The 21660-nt window shown below is 32.0% G+C and overlaps 1 protein-coding gene across 1 annotated transcript in view; it reads left to right on the plus strand.

Annotated features, from left to right (window-relative positions):
- Tpr (translocated promoter region, nuclear basket protein) overlaps positions 1–21660 on the plus strand; it is a 60472-nt gene that overhangs the window by 21283 nt on the left and 17529 nt on the right. The window contains exons 19-39 of the mRNA XM_027934943.3: positions 289–423; positions 980–1120; positions 2188–2353; positions 3486–3652; positions 4876–5028; positions 5441–5557; positions 6828–7031; positions 7146–7330; positions 8055–8202; positions 9788–9925; positions 10294–10425; positions 11469–11599; positions 12786–12996; positions 13939–14082; positions 14629–14827; positions 15634–15839; positions 16021–16082; positions 16730–16938; positions 18238–18510; positions 19125–19273; positions 19906–19989. Of these exons, the coding sequence (XP_027790744.2) occupies positions 289–423; positions 980–1120; positions 2188–2353; positions 3486–3652; positions 4876–5028; positions 5441–5557; positions 6828–7031; positions 7146–7330; positions 8055–8202; positions 9788–9925; positions 10294–10425; positions 11469–11599; positions 12786–12996; positions 13939–14082; positions 14629–14827; positions 15634–15839; positions 16021–16082; positions 16730–16938; positions 18238–18510; positions 19125–19273; positions 19906–19989 (3354 nt within the window). The remainder of the gene's footprint in view (positions 1–288; positions 424–979; positions 1121–2187; positions 2354–3485; positions 3653–4875; positions 5029–5440; positions 5558–6827; positions 7032–7145; positions 7331–8054; positions 8203–9787; positions 9926–10293; positions 10426–11468; positions 11600–12785; positions 12997–13938; positions 14083–14628; positions 14828–15633; positions 15840–16020; positions 16083–16729; positions 16939–18237; positions 18511–19124; positions 19274–19905; positions 19990–21660) is intronic.

The raw sequence follows: 21660 nt of genomic DNA on the forward strand, positions 1-21660 counted from the left end.
CCCAGCCCTTTAGTGTTGTTTTTAAAGTCTGTTTAGAGCAAATTAATCATTAGTATTGTGGTAATGGGAGATTTTTCTTTTGATCTATTGGTATTTCCAATAATTTTTGCTCCACATTGTTTAACACATGAAACTCAGTTTTATTTCTATATATGATGAAGAAGTATAGTCTTTAAATAGCATTAATAAATATGTAGTAATGAAAGAAGAATTTAAATTTTATTATCATTATTACATTTGACATGTTTTCTAATATTTTTTCTGTTGTTTTTGTTTTTTTTTTTCAAGGTAAGAGCAGAAAATTTGAAGAAAGAAAAGGAAATGCTTAAATTGTCAGAGGTCCGTCTTTCTCAGCAAAGAGAATCTTTGTTAGCTGAACAACGAGGGCAAAACTTGCTGCTGACTAATCTACAAACAATTCAGGTAATCAGATAAAAAGCACAGATAGAAAAACTAAGAAAGTTAAGGTCATATAGTTTCATCCTTGTATCCTTTCAGTTTTTCTAATTAGAAAATTTGCCTGTCATTTTTGTCATCCTGTATGAAAATCATTGAATTTGGGGGGGATATTAAGAAATATTTTAAATAAAACTTTGAAAGAGAATTGACTGAAACCATGGAGTTGGCACATTTGATCCTTAAATCTATTTATTGGATTGTGTGCAGCTTAACTATTAACAAGATTAAATTTTTTAGAACTTTTCTTGGCCCTAAAAGTTCAGGAAATCTGAATCAATATTTTCATGTTTCTTCAAACACACACACACCCCCCACCACCACCACCAATAGGTGTTTTAATATAAAAAAATGTCAAAATAGCTTTTTGGTAAATATTCAAATCCTAATTTCTTTGTGTGGAAATGGATTATAATCCCTCAATTCTCTGTAGCCTTTAACTTTGTTTGCATTGCTTCTTTTGGGTGTTTTTTTTTTTTTTAAGCATAACCAAAAAATTCTTTTTTTTTTTTTTTCTCTCAAGGGAATACTGGAGCGATCTGAAACAGAAACCAAACAAAGGCTTAGTAGCCAGATAGAAAAGCTGGAGCATGAGATCTCTCATCTAAAGAAGAAGTTGGAAAATGAGGTGGAACAAAGGCACACACTTACTAGAAATCTAGATGTGAGTCTTGCAGAGTTCTGAATATCTGTAGTTTATGTTTTATAATCTAGTGTGTGGGACATGCTGCCATCCAAGTTGAAATGTGATTTTGAAAATCTTAGAGCCTCTGAATTTTGCCTATTAATATTTGGGGGCTAAACATTGCTTTACCCTCTTGGGTGCTGAATATATTTTATTTGTCTAATTCTCTTGAGCTTTGTTCTAGAACTCAGTGAAGTTAATTAAAAATAGTTTGATTCTTTTGAGTCTTATCTTTTGTTATATTTGGCAAGTCCAGAGCTATGCTTAGTTAAGACTAATTATTCCTTACTACTGAAGCAAGACTTTCCTTAGTCCAGTTGTCCATAAACTTTCTTTTTCAGTCTGTCTTCTGGGAACAAGCATTATTCCTGACTTTCTATGAGTGCTAGGCACTCTTCACTCTAAGACTTTTGGATGATTCTCTCCATTGTCAGGGGTAATTTCACATGCATGCATGCAATGATCACTACTCTCCTGGGTATTCAAAGGTACTCTCTGCATATATCAGGTTATTGTCTCTCTGCAGCTGCTTTTCTCTGGTATTCTCTTGTGAACTGAAGCTGTTTTAGTCTCTTAGGACTCTCAGATTCAGGTTTTTTGTTTTTGTTTAAGAGAGAATTTTTTTTTTAATATTTGTTTTTCAGTTCTTGGCGGACACAACATCTTTGTATGTGGTGCTGAGGATCAAACCCGGGCCGCACGCATGCCAGGCGAGCGCGCTACCACTTGAGCCACATCCTCAGCCCTCAGATTCAGTTTTTAATTTAGGGAGTCCAGTGACCTCTGTTTCATTTCCTCTTCCCTGTGTCATATTCTAGAATTAAGTCAATAAACCTGGCAGTCATGTGGTTCACCTCTTTAGTTTCCCACCTCAGGGATCATGGTTGTTCGATGTGTTTTGTCTGGGGGCTTCACATGAGAATTTGAATCTGTTTTTCATTATTCTATCTGGGTCAGAGTACTAAGGATCTGTAGAAAGATAACTTGAGCCTTTAGTTACGAACGTGCAGATAGTCTTTATAGGGTTAATGTATTTTTTCTTGCAGGTTCAACTTTTAGATACAAAGAGACAGCTAGATACAGAAACAAATCTTCATCTTAGCACAAAAGAACTCTTAAAGAATGCTCAAAAGGAAATTACTACGTTGAAACAGCACCTTAGTAATATGGAAGTTCAGCTTGCTTCTCAGTCCTCACAGAGAACTGGTAAAGGTAAATAAGTACTTAGGTTCATAATATATATTGTAAATAAATGCCCTTTCTTGTGGATGCTAGTAAAAGATGAGGAAACCCACTTCCATTTTCCACATGGTAAGGCTCAGTTTTAGACTTAGATTAATAAATTTAGAAGTCTTGAAACATTCAAAATAATCTGGATGATATCCAACAAATTCGTAGTTTGAAACCTTTTGGGTATTGAAACCTCCTTTTGGTTTTTTGCATTGCTGAGAATCAAACCCAAGATTTCATGTTTGCTAGGCAGTCACTCTGTCATTGAGCTATATATCCTAGTCCTGAAACCATTTACTGACATTTGAAAATTATTTATTTGAGGAAAGTTAACATTTGAATTTATAACCCTTTCTCATTTGAGATGAAATTATTTACTAAATCTATAATAAGATTTAGTTACAAAATAACTAATTTGTATATTGCTTCTTTAAAACAATATTCCTAACCTTTGCTTATTAGTAGCTTCAGGTAAAATATTTATTTTATTAGATTTTTCTTCCCTATGTGAATATACCATTTCAAATTCAAAGTCTTTGAATCCAGAGATGGTTTTATTTCTTGATGGAAGGGAAATATATATACATATACATGTATGTGTGTGAGAGTGTGTCTGTGTGTATTGTATGTATATGCAGATACAGAGATATCTGATACACAATGAATATATAGCTATCCAGTAGTGTTTTCTTATTGATATTATACGATTAACTGTAATTTCTTCCTTTTCTGTGCTTTTCAGATCAAACAAAATTTAGACTAACTACAGGATTTTGTTTTTGTTTTGTGTAGGAGAGGGTAGCAGTATGCTGGAAATTGAACCCAGGGCTTTGTGCTTTTTAGTCATGTACTTTACCATTGAAATACACACACAGCCCCCAGACTACATTATTTAAGATTTGGTGCCTTAGGATACATGATGTTAAGTAATAAATTAAGAATCTGGTTATTTCTTCAAATAGCTACATTGGTGTAGTGGTAATATTTGATATTCTCTTAATATACTTTCATAGCAGCAGTTTTCACATATTTTAATTTTTCAAAGAAGTAAAATGATGGCAAAATATGTTTTTGTTTTTTAAGTATTGATTTTAATAGAGCTACTATTTTTTAGGTCAGCCTGGTGACAAAGAAGATGTGGATGATCTTCTGAGTCAGCTAAGGCAAGCAGAAGAACAGGTAAATGACTTGAAGGAGAGGCTCAAAACAAGTACTAGTAATGTGGAGCAGTACCGAGCAATGGTGACATCTTTAGAAGAATCTCTGAACAAGGAAAAACAGGTATGTATGATTCTGAAAATTCAATTTTGAACTCACTTATTAGCTTTTTTTCCCCCCAGTTAGGATCTTGCTATACGTAAGGTTCTATGGTGTAAATTGGACTGATATCATTGCTTTCACCACCTGAAAGTGCTGAAGACTAATAATCCAGATAAAACAAAAACCACACAGTTCATATGACAACCAGGGTAATTGGGGTAGGAAAGGTATAGATCAAGTGTTGAGGAGAGTAAGATATAGAGAGAATTATTTATTTCCTAGGCAGGCTTTACAAAAGCATTTATGCAGAGCTTTGAACAAAGGTGTCATCTGGACAGTCAAAGGTGTGTGGAAAATGTTCTATGTGGTAGGAAGCCTCAACCAAGGTCAAAGAGTTTCCAGTGATGACAGTGTGGGTAGCATGCTGAATTTGTGAAAGGCAATAGTGAGAAGTATAATAGGTAAGAACCAAATATAAAATGTTCAGAATATCATGTGAAATTGTATTCTGTAGCCTTATTAGAAGCAGAACCATCGATGTTTTTAACACATTGTAATCAAATTTTTTTTTCCCCCACAAAGAATAATATGGTAAGTAGAAGATTACAGAGTTCACTTTGGAACTTTCTAATAGTAGTCTAAGGCCATAGGGGTTTTTGTTTGTTTGTTTTGATTTTGGTTTTTGTTTTGTTTTTTTAAGTTATTTTTGGGGTTATTTTCAGTAGAAATCAATGTGAGGAAAATACTTTTAGTGGTAGAATAGACAAATTTGGCAAGTGGATTCAAGGATTAAGGGAGAGATGAAAAATTGGATATTTCACTACAAAAGAGGAAAAAGGCCAATAGCCAAGGTGAGAGAGAAATTATGTTTGTAGATTTACGTGGTATAAACTGGATACAGTGGTTTACATCGGTAATCCTAGCAACTTGGGAGGCTGAGGCAGGAGGATCACAAGTTGAAGGCCAGCCTCAACAATTTAGCAAGGCCCTATGCAACTTCAAAACCCTGTCTCAAAGAATAAAAAGCAATGGAGATGTAGTACAGTGGTAAAGCACTTCTGGTTCAGTCCCCAGTACCAAGAAACAAAACAGATTTTCATGGTAAATTTGCTTGTTTTAATCAGCATTTCCAAGATCCATCTGTTAATACAAGGCAAATACTGATTTCTCCAATTAGATTTGGAAAAAGTAATGGTATAATTTTAAGTATGTATCATTTTTGCATTGTTTAAAATATGCTGAAGGTGACAGAAGAAGTACATAAGAATATTGAAGTTCGTTTAAAAGAATCAGCGGAATTTCAGACACAGTTGGAAAAGAAGTTGATGGAAGTAGAAAAGGAAAAACAAGAACTTCAAGATGATAAGAGAAAAGCCATAGAGAGCATGGAACAACAGGTAAATTAGGTTATTAGTTATATTAATCTTCTTTTGCATATGTAAGGATATACATTAACTAGCTCCTTAGTTAACATTTATTTCATCTCAACAGAAACTGATTAAAGACATAGCCAAAAATTTTAATTTTATTGTTTACTCTGCTGTGTTTGTATGCACTTCCTTTTGAAAATTTTAAATCACTTTACCAAGGTAGGTATTAGTGCTGCCTTTTGGAAACCTCTGCCTGAAATTTGACTTTTGCGCACATTAGGAAGTAGATGTAGAGTTGTAAACTTGTATAGAAAAGGGTTTATAATTATGTTAAATTTTAGCAGCAGTTCTTTGTGCTAACTGAATCATTAAAAATCTGTCTCCATTATTTTCCAAGTTTGTCAGTAACTCTTGTTTTAATCTTATTCTTCCTTCTTAGTTATCTGAGTTGAAGAAAACACTTTCTAGTGTGCAGAATGAAGTGCAAGAAGCTCTTCAGAGAGCAAGCACAGCTTTAAGTAATGAACAGCAAGCCAGACGTGACTGTCAGGAACAAGTAAGCATTATCCTCATAGTTTTTGGAAAATGAACTTTGAGCAGCGAGAATGCATTTTTAGATTGTTGGAGCTTATAAATGTGGAAGATTGTTTTCAGTTTTATGAAACTTGGATTAAGAAAATTGAAAGATACAGATAAAGGATGAACGTAAATAGTTCATTTTCTATTAATAAAGCAACCTTGACAATTGGGAAAACATGAAAAGAGGAATAGGAACTAAATCTGTACTTGCTCTTGTTTGTAAATTTTATTTTACTTTTGTAGTCCTTCACTACATTTGGTTCTTAAACTGTGTTATGGACACATTGTTAAGGTACTTTGCTCACCAAAAAAAAGGAAATCCAAATAACATTTTGAATGCATTGGTGATCGTGCACAGATTTTTATAAACCACGACATTCTGTGTAATTTTAAAACAGCAGTACCTCATTTTTCTGTATTTTAGTGTGTATATATACATGTACACACTTTCGAAATCATTCATAATGGTTTTATGAATAAGAAATAATAAAACCTGATATATCATGATAAGGTGGAAGAAGGACTAAATCTAAAGATATTGGTAATATTCCCATTTTTAATTTAGGTAGCATGTTAATTGTTATTATATATTGCTTAAATACATATAATGTATATATACACATTATATATGTGTGTGTGTGTGTGTGTGTGTGTGTATAGAATAGGAAAGAAAGTCTTCAGAAACAAATGAATTGGCCTTGACTTATTACCAAACAACATAACATTGGGAATTCAAATCAAATAATATATAATTGAGCATTCCCAATTTGAAATCTGAAATGCTCCAAAATATGAGAGTTTTTGAGCATTTTAGATATTTTTCTTTATTTTCTGTAAGTTTCTGTATGAGTAAAATTTACATAGCTGAGTTACGTTTAGAATTGCACTGCATAGTTTATTCCAAATTGCTACATAATCTTCATTTTAATGTTTTATTCAGTAAATAGGGCATAACTTTTAATTATCCCCATTTTAGTGCATTTAAATTATTTTTGTTATTTTACAAAATAAACTATCTTTTTCAAATGTACTGACTAGCTTCATGGATTAAAGTCTTTTGTTTCAGTGGGGAAATAATTCTTTAAAAAATTTTTTTTGTTGTTGTAGATGGACACAGCACCTTTATTTTATTTATTTATTTATTTGTATGTGGTGCTAAAGATCAAACCCAGTGCCTCACACATGCTAGACAAGCACTCTACCACTGAGCCTACAACCTTAGCCTCAATTAACAATTTTTCTTGCAGGCTAAAATAGCTGTGGAAGCTCAGAATAAGTATGAGAGAGAATTGATGCTCCATGCTGCTGATGTTGAAGCTCTTCAAGCTGCCAAAGAACAGGTTTCAAAAATGACATCAATTCGTCAGCATTTAGAAGAAACAACCCAGAAAGCAGAATCACAGTTGGTGGAGTGTAAAGCATCTTGGGAAGAAATAGAGAGAATGTTAAAGGTATTTTTGTAGGTCGCAATAGAATCTTGTGGGTCAGAACTAGAAGGCAATTTCATCTCCAGTGTAAATACATATTGGAAAAATCTGCTATTATGATAAACTCTTGGCTTACAGGATGAAGTTTCCAAAAGTGTGTCTCGCTGTGAAGATCTGGAGAAACAAAACAGACTACTTCATGATCAGATTGAAAAATTAAGTGACAAGGTAGTTGCCTCTGTGAAGGAAGGTGTACAAGGTCCATTGAATGTATCTCTCAGTGAAGAAGGGAAATCTCAAGAACAGATTTTAGAAATTCTCAGGTAAGTCAAGTATGTTCTTCATGCTTGATATCTATGGCATAACAACATGAAAACTACAAATGCAGAAATTGGGCCAGAAGGTCATACATAATTTAGATAGAAAGCTCAACAAAATCACTGCCACCCACTTAGTGGTCATTTCTGATATTTAAACATATCAAATGGATGACTTGAAAGTTGAATGTTATAATGAAAACCTATTTGGGTTCCCCTTGAAAAACTGAATGTCTTATAGATCATTTTAAAGATGTCGTTTTCAAACTACTGGTATCAAAAAATAAATTTTTATTTCCATCATTATTTACCATTAATGAAAATATGATGTGAAAATAGCTATTAAACTCAGCACTGCATATAAATAAATAAAGGTCCATCAACAACTAAAAAAATATAAAAGCAATAAAGGGAGACAGCAAGCATATGAGTAAGTCAGAAATATAATCACAAAATATACTTCTTTAAAAAATGCCTTCTTATTGTATATGCTTCTATTTTCTTATTTAAACTTAACTATAAATGGACAAACTATAGCTGTGCATATTTAAGTATAAATTGATGTTATGATTTACCAATATGATATGGAATAATTAAATCAAACTAACATACAAAAAAAATAGCTATTAAAGTAGATGAATTTCTTATTTCAAAATTTTCCTAAGCTTTGGAATGTTATGTTATTCCTTTTCAAAATTCAAACAAAATCTTAACATATATATTCTTATAGATTTATACGACGAGAAAAAGAAATTGCTGAAACTAGGTTTGAGGTGGCTCAGGTTGAGAGTCTGCGTTATCGACAAAGAGTTGAACTTTTAGAAAGAGAACTTCAGGAACTACAGGATAGCTTAAATGCTGAAAGGGAGAAGGTCCAGGTATGTCTCCTAAGCTTAAAGAAATCCGTTGTTACATCTAAAAAGCTTATTTATATTTCTGTCTTTTATTATAGCAAAAATTAATTTGAAATAAGTATTCTTCCTAAACTTGTAAATTCATTATACATTTTATGTGCTGACCCAGAATAATGATTGAGAGGGAAGGCTGTATATCTAGAATGTGTGGTATTAAATTCTATTTGAATCTCGTTAGCTGTGTGCTCTTGTGCATTGTTTTACTTATCTGCTCTTAGTTTCCTCATCTGTATTATACGGATAATAATTGTAAGGATTAAATGAGTCTTGTGAATTTGAAGCATTTGGAACCATGTGTGGTGCATAGTATGTGCTTAATAAATTTCACTTACTTCAATTTAATTATAGTTTCCATTGTGTATGCATCTGGATAGTCTTTCTAGGATAAAATAAATGATAGATTGAAATTCCTAGAGAATTTTTCTTTCTCAGCCAAGGAGCAAAACTATAATCAAAACTAATAAAACCAGTGAAAGGAAAAGAAGGTGCTGTAGTGATGGTTTTAACATGAGCTTGACTTACTTCATTCTGAGTAGATATATAGCCCCACATCTAAACAAATGATATTAAGCCCTTAAACACTTAACCTTTTTTAATTGGTAAGTAGTCAAAATTATTACTAGGGAGAAACCATTGAACAAGGCAAAGCAAATAATTAAATTTGTTTGCAGCAGAAGTTGATAGTTGTAGAAGTATATCTTATTGAGAAAACAATCCAAATTCAAATGTTATCACTAGGGAAATAATAGATCCTCAAGTACAAGTGGTTACCGCTTGAATGAAAAAGAGCAGAATCAGAGCTTCTAACAAAGATTGCATATCATCCCATTCTCTTCTGCATATTTTGATATTCCTTTGGGCTGTAGAAAAGCATATACTAGAAAAATGCCAAGCAAATGAATAAGTTCATAGGGGAAAACCTATTCTTAAATATAGTAGAAGAGTCAAGAAGTAATCCATTATGTCAGAAGTAATGTATCTACTCAAGCATGAGCAGTGTAGCATGGCAACCATGAAAAATACCATCACTTTAAAAATGGTGGGAAAAGAAAGTAACATCAAGTGCAGAAGGTAGATAATTACACTTAATGAGAAGGATAACAATTCAAGTTGTTTAAACCAAACCAATAAAATAGTAGTGTGAAGTGATGAGAGATTTGAGAGGTAAAAAACAATCAAAATGTCATTATTTTAGAACTAGCAATAAATTCATTGCAGCAAGGAAAAATAAAAAACGTACAGAAAGATCAATTAGATATCTGAATTGGTACTTTAACTTAATGCTACTACTGCTTGTTGGTGGGATTTCTACTGTATTTTTACTTTCATCTTTGTTTTTTCATATTTTTGAAACTTTGTCAGTATACATCACAGGAAAATAAACAGGTAAATTTTCAAAAATTTCAGTTAAGGTTGAAATATCAATTCTTTCTACTTTGTTTTAGGGAAGATTAGAAGTGGTAGGAAAAGACTGCTTCAACTGCTAGATATTATATAAATATGTATGTTTGCTAGATACTATATAAATATGTATGTTTGAAATCATTAGGTAACTGCAAAAACAATGGCTCAGCATGAAGAACTGATGAAGAAAACTGAAACAATGAATGTAGTTATGGAGACCAATAAGATGCTAAGAGAAGAAAAGGAGAGGCTAGAACAGGATCTCCAGCAGATGCAAGCAAAGGTTTGTAGTAGTGTGGTCTGGGGTTGTAGCTCAGTGGTAGAGCGCTTGCCTAGCATGTGTGAGGCACTGGGTTTGATCTTCAGCACCACATAAAAGTAAATAAATAAAATAAAGTAAGTTGGGGGCTGGCATTGTAGCTCAGTGGTTGAGCACTCACCTCGCGTGCTTGAGGCACTGGGTTCAATCCTTAGAACCACATAAAAAAATAAAATGAAGATACTGTGTCCTTCTACAACTAAAAAAAAAAAATTAAAAACAAAGTTGGAGTAATAAAAACACTTTTTTTAAAAAAAAGTAGTGTGTTATTTTTTATAACATTACAAGTGAATTTTTACAATTTTATTTTTAAAAATTGGCACTGTTTTCAGGTGAGGAAACTGGAGTTAGATATTTTACCCTTACAAGAAGCAAATGCTGAGCTGAGTGAGAAAAGCGGTATGTTGCAGGCAGAGAAGAAGTTGTTAGAAGAGGATGTCAAACGTTGGAAAGCACGTAACCAGGTAAGTGAAGCTAAAGTCATTCAAAAACATGGAAATGTTGGTTTTAAATAACAGGATAAAAATAGGAGTTTAAAAATATTTGGAAAACCACTGAAAATTATAATTTTCAATGGAAATATGTTACATGTATACATGTGATGTTAAAATTATAGCTCAGTTTTTAAAGAAATTTTCATTGCATTTGGTATATTTCTTAAAAGTGGCTAATTTATTTCCCATAATTCAAAAAAAACAGTTTTTACTTGTAAAGTAAATGAAAATATGAATTTATGTAGCTTATTGAAGCACTTTTTTTACTGGAGCCTCTTGGAGGTGGGATGGGAAGATAGCATACTGCACTTAGAAACTACATTTCCTTACTCAAACAAAGCTGGCTTTGCACATACTAGTTATGTGACTTAAGAGAGTTTTTTAACCTCTCGGAGCTATGGTTCTACTCATTTGAAAAATGAGCTTGTAAAACCAGTGCTCACGTGTTATAAGTGTAAAGCAGTTCATCTGATGCCTAGGAAATGCTCTAGAATGGTAACCCATTACTGTACGAATAGGATTTGAGAACTTTTTTATTCCTGATGTTATCACACAAACATACAGAGAAATCAAGAAGGGTGGATAACCTATACAAAATTAAGATATATTTTTCTTGCAATCTGCTACCTTTCCTAGTTAATGAAATCAGTTGCATTTAGGATTAATGTTTGTTAATGCATTATTTATCTTTTTTTTTCTTACAAATGTCACTTCAGTAAAATTAGTTACATAATAAAAGTTTTTCATCCTTATCTCCCTTTAATTGATCTCAGTATAACTAATCTGAAATGTTCTTTCACAACTAGGAAAAAATAATGAACAGTTAATGACATTTGATTTCTATCTTTCATTTTGGCTGACTTAGTTGAAAGTAATGTCTCCTATTTCAGTCCTTGATCACTTGCATGCAAGAACACTTAAACTAAGTTTAATTGGGTATGCTTCCACTTTATTACAGCACATTTGTTTCATAAAATCTAAAAAATCAAAGTATATATTTTTTGCTATTCTAGCATTTATTAAGTCAGCAGAAAGATCCAGACACGGAAGAATATAGGAAGCTTCTTTCTGAAAAGGAAGTTCACACCAAGCGTATTCAACAGTTGACTGAAGAAATTGGGAGACTTAAAGCCGAAATTGCAAGGTAAATCATATGTAATATATAAAATCTTAAAGAAGTTTATTTCTACCCTTTATGTGACTCTACAAGTTTGGCTTCTTGATTTGAGAAAGAATAGAAAGTGTTAGAGCCCTTACATGTGGCTTCCCTCTATTTCTCTCTCTACTCAAGCAATTTAATATATGGATTTTTTTTTATGTTTTCTTATAAAAGCTATATCAGGTAAGTCTAAAGCTAAATATATTTTCTAAATAGTAGCCAAAATAACTTGTAGATAGGTTTTTCTTCATTGTGCTTTTATAGAGCATATGTTTGTGATCAGTAAAGGAAGTTTTAAGTTTTCTTTCTTTTCTTTCTTTTTTTTTTTTTTTAATGGACTTAAGAGTAAAATATAGCCCCCTGAGAGAAGAAAATAAATATTAATGTTTCTGGCTTATCTTTGTAAATTTTAGTGTCATTTGTAGGTGCCATGGCTTTCTTTTATGTAATGCTGAACAGTTTACAAATTTGTGTCATGTATATTCTTTCTGTCCATAACAATAGTCGAGTATGTTAGATAGAGCAGATCTTACTTCTTAAAGATGAGAAAACTAAGATTCAAAAAGCTGGACTACCTCAGCTTTATGGAGTTAATTCTTAAGCCCATATTCTTAATTCAGGTCATTGATCTGAAGTTTGGTTCATGATAATAGTATAGGGGTTGGCATACTATATCCCACAGGTCAAATCTGGCTTATGACTTGTTTTTACATGGCTTATGGCCTACACCCTAAGAATTATTTTTGCAATTTTAGCTTTGCTTAAAAAAGAGAGAAGAACATGTGACAAAGACTGTGCCCTGCAAAGCCTGACATGTTTACTCTATCTGGCCCTTTGCAGAAAAACTTTGACAACATCCAGTATAATAGCAAGAGTTTAGCTTTTGCTGTTAAGCAGATCTGAATTAAAGTCTGGCTATCATCACTTGATTATTTTGAAAAATAGTACATGTTACTTGACCACTTGTAGCTCAGTGTTTCTCAACTCTAAAATGCGCACGTAAACTTATTTAAAGTCTTTCTAAAGGACTAAATTCATAAGGTATATTGAAAGGATTTTTAAATGAAAAGCTGTTATTAAAGCAGTATGGTATAAACTTTTAAATTGATGTATTTTAAAATTTGAAGTCTTATATATTTAGTCTAAGAAACCTTGACTTCATTTTTTAAAGATCAAATGCATCTTTGACTAACAACCAGAACTTAATCCAGAGTCTGAAGGAAGATTTAAATAAAATAAGAACTGAAAAAGAAACCATCCAAAAGGATTTAGATGCCAAAATAATTGATATCCAAGAAAAAGTTAAAACTATTACTCAGGTCAAGAAAATTGGACGGAGGTACAAGACTCAGTATGAAGAACTTAAAGCACAACAGGATAAGGTATGTTGAGAAATTTTTCCTTAAAGTATGTATATGTGTGTGTATATGTATATATGTATATATATACATACATATTAGAATGCATTTTACAAAAATCTTGTTTTTAAAATATTATTGATTTTTACATTCTAAACCCAAGTGTAAGTTTACATGATTTGTTAATTTGGTTTAAGATTAGTTTTTTAATATAACCAAAAGTATTTATAAAATTACAAATGTATTTTAGTTTCATTTTTACATTTTAAATACTGTTCCTTTCCAAAGTTATGTTCTTATAATTCATTGCCAATTAAAATTACGCATATTTTAAAATATTTTTTTATAACTTACCAGACTACATAATTTTAAATTGGTTATTTGTTAACTTCCTTTTAAAAATAATGTTTACATCTTTTTTATAATTAGAATCTAAGTATTGGTCTAAGTTCTCAAAGACAAGGAACTTTCATACTGATTTGATTATGTATTTATTGCATATTGGATTAGAAAATATATAAAGAAATACATAGATATATAAATCTTTATGTAAATATAAAGAAACATATCCAAAAGTCTTTAACTCTCATTGTTAAACACTATTAGCACTTTAGTAAGCTTTTATAATATACTTTTTGTACATGTCATTGGTATGTTTATTCAAAGTGTTAATCATTTGCATATGTTCTTATGTAATCTGTTTTTCCACTTGATTTGTTATTGTGAAAATGTGTTTCTGTGTCAGAAGCTCATCTACAGTATGTCATTTTTGATTTGCTGTGTAATATCCACCATAACTAATTTCCTATTTGAGGACATTAAAATTATCACATAGAAAATTTACTTTTGTACCTCATCAAAATTAATTTGCATTTCTCTGATTAATTATTTTCTGAGATAAATCTGCAGAAGTCAAATTATTAAATATAAATACATGAGCGTATAATCATTGTTTTGTCATCTTAGGTCATGGAAACTTCAGCTCAGTCTTCTGGGGACCATCAGGAACAGCATATCTCAGTCCAGGAAATGCAGGAGCTCAAAGATTCACTCAACCAAGCTGAAACCAAGTCAAAATCACTGGAGAATCAAGTAGAGAATCTTCAGAAGGTATGAGAGAGAGCAGCAAAAGGTGTATGTCCCTACTTTTTTTGTACCTAAGAAGTACATTAAACACTGTATATATAAATAGTATTTTATTGTCTTCAAATATCTGCTTAATTAGTTTGACCTCCATTTTTGTATGTTTACCCACATTTATCCTAAAGAAATGAATTAATGTGAGGAATGGGCTAAGTCTGATCAGTGGGTACTTAGTTACAGTTAGAAGCAAGAAGCTCTGGGATACTGTTGCATAGTATAACAACTATAAACAAAGGTTATGTATTGCCATTTAAAAAAGCTAATAGAATTTTGAAAGTTTTCACCACAAAGAATTGATGAATGTTTTGGGATAATGTTTGAGCAGATCAATATATTTAATTTGATTTATACATTATGCAATATATAATGTTTTGAATATTACATGGTAACCAATTAACATGTAGAACTAATTGTGTATGTTAAAATTTTTTAAAAAGCAAATTAGTAATTATTTCTTTTTAAGTCATATAATTTCTATTGAATTTCATGGTGAATACCTTTTTCTTTTAAAAGACATTATCTGAAAAAGAGACAGAAGCAAGAAATCTCCAGGAACAGACTGTGCAGCTTCAGTCTGAACTTTCACGACTTCGACAGGATCTTCAAGATAGAACTACTCAGGAGGAGCAGCTCAGACAGCAAATAACTGAAAAGGAGGAAAAAACTAGAAAGGCTATTGTAGCTGCAAAATCAAAAATTGCTCATTTAGCCGGTAAGTATCTGTTTATGTTGAGGTTTGAACTTGATGGTGAAAGTTGATTATGTGGTAAGGCTTTGAGTAGGTTACTTAATTAGACATGAACAGCGCTGTCTTGAATGCCTTTGCTCTATTTATGAAGTCTTTTCATAATTGTTGACTGATAATTAATGCCAGGATATTGCCATCCTTTTGCTTTAGTGAGTATTGTGACAGATCTGAGTGCAGACTGTGCCGCCCAGGCATCTTCTATAAACTAGATAGCATTGGATCTTACCTGACTAAGCATTTTTCTGTGTTTCAGTTCAGGGAGTTTCTTCTGGTCCTTCATGTCAGATTTATGAGAAAGCCCATCAAGTCCATATTCAGCCTTGATTGCCAGTTCTGCTGAGTGGTTATATAAAATGTCAAGTCAGTTGGATTTGATTATAAGTCTGTTTTTAATGATCACTAAGATAGTGTCCCAGTAGCTTTATTCATTAAAAACTTTATTATATTTGAATATATGCAATAGATAATGTGAAATGTAAATTTTTGTAGTTCATCATAATGAACTGAGTAGTACATTGAAATATAAAAAGTTCTACTAAACTTTCTTTGAAACTTTAGGTAGGAGAACTTACATATTTATATATTGGAGTAAGTGTATATATATTCAATTATATATTGAAAACATGGATAGATATAAAACTGGTCATTGATATGTATAGCATACATAAATATGTTCTAGTCACAGAATCAGATAATTTGTGTGCAAATTAAATCTATAAATGTTGTTTCTAATATTTGATTATAATAGTGTAATCATATGGTTACTCTAGGTGTAAAAGATCAGCTAACTAAAGAAAATGAGGAACTTAAACAAAGGAATGGAGCCTTAGATCAGCAGAAAGATGAACTGGATGTTCGTATGACTGCTCTGAAGTCCCAATATGAAGGTCGAATTAGTCGCTTGGAAAGAGAACTCAGGGAGCATCAAGAGAGACACCTTGAGCAGAGAGATGAGCCCCAAGAACCTACCAATAAGGTGATTAGCTAATTCTGCTTAAACAATGGATTTGCTTTTCTTTGTACATTTGAAAATGCTTGACAATTTAGGAACTTTTCTCAGAGTGAATTTCAAACCATGGTAAAAAAAAAATTGGTGGCATTATTTGGTGGTCTCTTGTGTGAGCTAGGCACAGAAATTAGTAATTTTCTCTTTATAGGTCCCAGAACAGCAGAGACAGATCACATTGAAAACCACTCCAGCTTCTGGTGAAAGAGGAATGTGAGTTTTCCTTCTTATGAATAGTCTGTTTTTAAAGTTTAGGGAAAATCTAGTGATTTTTGAGGGAAAACAAATCTGTGTACTGTCTTGTAAATTATTATACTAAAGAGCAGTTTATCTGTGCAAAAGTGTACCAGAGATTTGCCAACGCTTGTTTTCAGCATATTTTCAGTCCTGTCGGGAAGAGCTTTGTGACCCAGCACATCTCCCATCTTTTAATTTGATTGATTGTTAAGATAGACCAATTCTGATTTCACTGTGATGTTTTATGATGAAAAGCTGGGTTGAGATTTGGGTTCAGCTATTCAATAGTTGGATGTAGTGTACGTTGTCAGGATACACTACTCTGAAGCATTCCCTGCAATTTTTAATGCTTAAGTTCAAGCCTTTTCATTAAGTTTTGAAATATTTAGTGAAAAAATATATAAAACTATACTCAGTGTCTTTTTATAAATCCACCATGTCTTCTCAGAGCAGTGTTAGGAAAAATACCTAATAAGGTCTGAACCATTTTAAGATCACATTTGCTGAACTTTTACTTGAGGAAATAAATGTGTTTTGCTTTTCATGGAATATACGTATTTTATTAAAAATATTTGTAACAGTTTTTTATGAATGCATTATTCCTGGATTTTCCCCTTTGTAAGTGCCAGCACATCAGATCCACCAACGGCTAATATCAAGCCAACTCCTGTTGTTTCCACTCCAAGTAAAGTGACAGCTGCAGCTATGGCTGGAAATAAGTCAACCCCCAGGGCTAGTATCCGCCCAATGGTTACACCTGCCACCGTTACAAATCCTACTACTACCCCAACAGCTACAGTGATGCCCACCACACAGGTGGAATCACAAGAAGGTTAGTAAAATAATACAAATTCAATCAGATTGACAGCTTGTTTCAATTTATTTTGAGTAGATGGCAGTAATTTCAAGGATAAAATGAGGCCTCTAAAGCTGAAGTCAGACATAGTAAAAGTGGGTAGTTAATATTTTGAAACAGATGTGTTCCGGAATATTTGGTTTTATTTGTTTAGTTGGTTCATTTTATATCATTTTGTTTGCACTGCTGAGGATTGAAGGCAGGGCCTTGTGCATGATAGGCAAATGCTCTACCACTGAACCAGACCCCAGGATACTTGTTAATACAGCAGATTTTCTCCTGCCCTCCCTTTTGTTTTGATTTTAAGCTAAAAAAAAAGAAAAATCCATTCCTGTGGTTATTACATTACATTTTTCTAAAACCAAAATGTTCACTTCTAATGGTTAACAAAGAGGGTATGAAATCCACTTTGAAAAACCCTAGTAAATTATTGGTTCAACACAACCATCACTTTTTCACTGAAATTATCTGAGCTTCTCATTGCTTTCTCCACTTTGTTCCCATGGCTCCTTGATACTTGTTATAGCAATCAAACTTTGTATTTTGTTTGAGTTTGTTGATGCCTTTTTACTTTACTAGATGGAGCTCCTCAAAAGCAATTCTTGTTTCTTATTGTTTAATCCCTTTATCTAATTGCAGAATAGGTATTCAGTAAAACTTATTTCCTTAAATTCTTACCTGTACAAATTTAGAATTTAGTAACTTTTTCAAGTTTTGTATATAAATGCTGTGAGCTCACAGAATATTTTGGCTACTTTCAACAAAGTGATTATTGGATAGATTACCAGTAAAACTTTGGTTGCTTTGGTTTTTGGGGGGGGGGGGGGTTGCAGTGCTGAGGATTAAGCCCATTGCTTTTATGCATGCTCAGCAAGCACTTTATACCACTGAGATATTCTCCCAGCCCTAAAAAAATAATGTTTGTGTTATGATGTCAATTCAAAAATGATGCTTAATGAAAATTTACAATTTGACTTTTGAGCTTTTTGATCTTATTAATTTTTTTTGGTCATAATTTAAATGGAACAGTAGATGCAAGAACCCTTTTAGATATTTATTTAGTCAACAAATTTTTGCATACTACCAGCTCAGTCATGTAGGCAATATAAAAACACATAATACATTACTTTTAACCATAGCATTTGGGGGTATTAAGTGGTTAGAGGTATGTATGCAAGAACTGCACAATATGACATATCACAAAAGAGAAAAAAAAATAAGCCCAGCTTTGGTAAGAGTAGAAGATTTACATTAAATATTGTGATTATTTTTCAGCTATGCAGTCAGAAGGTCCAGTGGAACATGTTCCAGTTTTTGGAAGCACAAGTGGATCTGTTCGTTCTACTAGTCCTAATGTCCAGCCTTCTCTCTCTCAACCCATTTTAACTGTTCAGCAACAAACACAGGCTACAGCTTTTGTGCAGCCCACTCAACAAAGTCATCCTCAGATTGAGCCTGCAAATCAGGAGTTATCCCCAAACTTAGTAGAAGTGGTTCAGAGTTCACCAGTTGAGCGACCTTCTACTTCTACAGCAGTATTTGGCACTGGTAAGATTAATTTTTTATGAAGTTAGAGTAGACCTATACATTTTTTATTTCTTTAGATATAACCAATATCTTGAATATTCTTTCTTACTTTCTACTAGGTATTAGGATGAATGAGTATATTCCTAACATTTTATTTTATGTTTACTGAGTGGTTAGTTGTTTTTCATCATGAAGTAAAAAAATCTTTCTTCCCTTTCAGTTACTTTTGGACATTTTTTTAGAGGGGAAACTCTGTATGTAACTTAATGCAGATCCTGAGGACTAAAAGACCATAGCCCTATTTATACACAAACTGTTTTCATTTAAGGAGTCTTGAGATTTATAGAAGGTCCTATGTAAATTTGTAAATAGCAGTTATTTGTCAGTATAATCACAGTGAGTCATTATACTGTAAAATTTGGCTGGCTTTATTAAATGAAGGTTAGTATAAAACCATTAAATCAAAGATAAGCCGCCTTTATTTTTTTCAGTGATTAGCAAGAACAATAATTTGTTGATGGGAATTGATCTAAGACTATTTCTTTTAATTAAGTGACCATATTGGCTAATTATCTTTTTCTAAATGGGATTATTATTATGCTCTGATATAATATTTAAATTATCTAATTTCAAAGTTTCAGCCACCCCCAGTTCCTCTTTGCCAAAGCGCAGCCGTGAGGAGGAGGAGGATAGCACTGTGGAAGCATCAGACCCTGTCTCTGATGATGCAGTGGAAATGCCTCTTCCAAAGAAGCTGAAGAGTGTTACACCTGTAGGTACTGAGGTGTGTGAAGTTCTTTCTATTTATTTTTACTTTTACCCAGTAAAGTTAATAGAGACTGTTCGTTGATAGCCAAAGGCAAATTAACCTTTTGGGGTCAAACTATATTATCTGGAAATCTGGTTTTGAAATCACTACAAAGCTTTCATTGACAGCCACATATTATTGCTGTTAACAATAGTGTTTCATATTCTTTTCATTTTTTTAATTGAATTTGTTTCCAGTTCAATAAAAAACAAAAAACCATAAGTTGGATTTCGTGTCAAAGTTGTTGTTTTTTTATTTGAAGAACAAGGGAAGTTTATAGTCTCATGGACATTTTAAATTCATTTGCCATCTTTTTTCTAAAACTAATCAATTATATTGTCAAAGCTAAACTGTAATGAATTCGATTTTATAGCAAGCATTAAGACTAAATTTTACTTCTATGAATTAATAAATGTTCATAAATCATATCTTGAAGAAAAGTATGATTGATATGATTGATTATATTATACAAATAAAAGCAAATGTTTCTGGATATATAGCTTCATAAAATTGTAGATTTGGATTTTGTTTTATTGAAAGAACTGCTAGAACAGGTACCCCTTCATCTAGTGTTCTGATACGCATTAATAAATTGTATCATGATTTAGGAAGAAGTTATGGCAGAAGAAAGTACTGATGGAGAAGTTGAGACTCAAGTATACAATCAGGATTCTCAAGATTCCATTGGAGAAGTAAGTAACAACCTACATGAAGTAATAAATTGTTGTTTTTAATGAATGAAATTAGCTTTGATAAAATAAAACATTATTTGGACTTTTAAACTTGTTTTTATATTTGTGAAATATTACTGGAATAAACTGATGGATTTTCTGCTTTATTTACTCCTGTGCTCCATGTTCTCAACTTACACTAAAGAATGTTTTTGTTAATATGTAGCAAAGATTTTTCCAAGTGATAAGTTGTTAGAAATAAAAGTTATTTTCAATTCTAATTATTTGGAAGGACAAGAGTATTGGTTGAGTCCTAAGTTAGTCTATAATGCCCCATTAGGTCCTCTATTGTTTTCCTTGCAGTATTAAAATAATCCATGAAAGGAAATGCATTTTACACTTCTTCATTTTTTTTGGACTCTCATTGGGGGCTTTTGCACCAGCAGCCTTACTAGCAGAAGGAGCATAGATTCTGAAGTTACAAAGGACTAGGTTGCATTCCAAGCTCCATCACTTAGAAACTGTGACTGTAAGCATGTCACTAACTCTTTGGTTTTACTTGTCAGAAAATTATAACATTTTTAAGGATGGTAAAGTACCTAAAATAGTACCTGCTACATACTCAAAAATTATTAGTTTCCTTCCATCCCTCTGCCCTTGAAGGTAAGATTTCAGATATAATAATATCATTAATAGTTAACTATTAATACGTAAAAGAGTAATACTTAATTTATTACTATATTCAAATGTTGTTATAAGAAATTTATGTTTATTAACTCACATTCATTACATTTATTAATTAATTTACTTGTCACCACAACCGTTAGTGAAGAAACTAATGCCTAGATAAGTAATGGACCTAAGTTCACACAGCATTGGAGCTGGGATTTGAACCCAGTCTATGTAGTGTTCAGATGTCCTCTTAAACTTGAAACAATATTTTGTCTCTGGATAAACTTGAGATCTTTTATTATAACATTCTTATCTGTGTAAAAGAAAGGAACTGTCTTAAGCTAATCATAAGTAAATATAGATTGCAAAGTTTTTCGTTTCTGAGATACATTGATTTTAAAAGTTAATTTTACCAGTTTGTTTCTTTTTTTTTTTTTTACCAGTTTATTTTTTGCTCTAAAAACAAAACTAAACCTTTAGATGAATATATGGTACTACAAATGATATCTTTTGATACACATCTAAAGAACATAAAAATAAAAACAACTTGGAATTAGCATGTGGATTTCTACTTTATTTTCAGACTTCATTAAATTATGCTAAAATCTTGTATGAAAAGTTTTTTTTCTTAAGATGGTCAAAATTGTCCTGTGACTCAAAAAAGTACCCTTTAGTTTCCCATTAACTATTAATTTTCCTTAAATAAATTTGTCACTTAGGGCATATTTTTAATTTCACCATGACTTACTCATTTTCCATTATGGTATATGTAATTTTTATGAAATGTCTTAGATCAAAAAGACATTATTGCTGGTTTATATGAAAAATGAAATAGATTTTACTGAGTACTTAAGCCAAAAAAGACAGATTAAGTTTATATGAAAAATGAAATAGATTTTACTGAGTACTTAAGCCAAAAAAGACAGATTAAGTTTATTTCAGTAGATAACAGAGTAGAATTGTGAAAATAAATTGAGCAAATAATTATTTTAATATATGATGCAGGTTGAGTGTCCCTTT

Source organism: Marmota flaviventris, chromosome 12 (genome assembly GCF_047511675.1).
Source record: "Marmota flaviventris isolate mMarFla1 chromosome 12, mMarFla1.hap1, whole genome shotgun sequence".
NCBI lineage: Eukaryota > Metazoa > Chordata > Mammalia > Rodentia > Sciuridae > Marmota > Marmota flaviventris.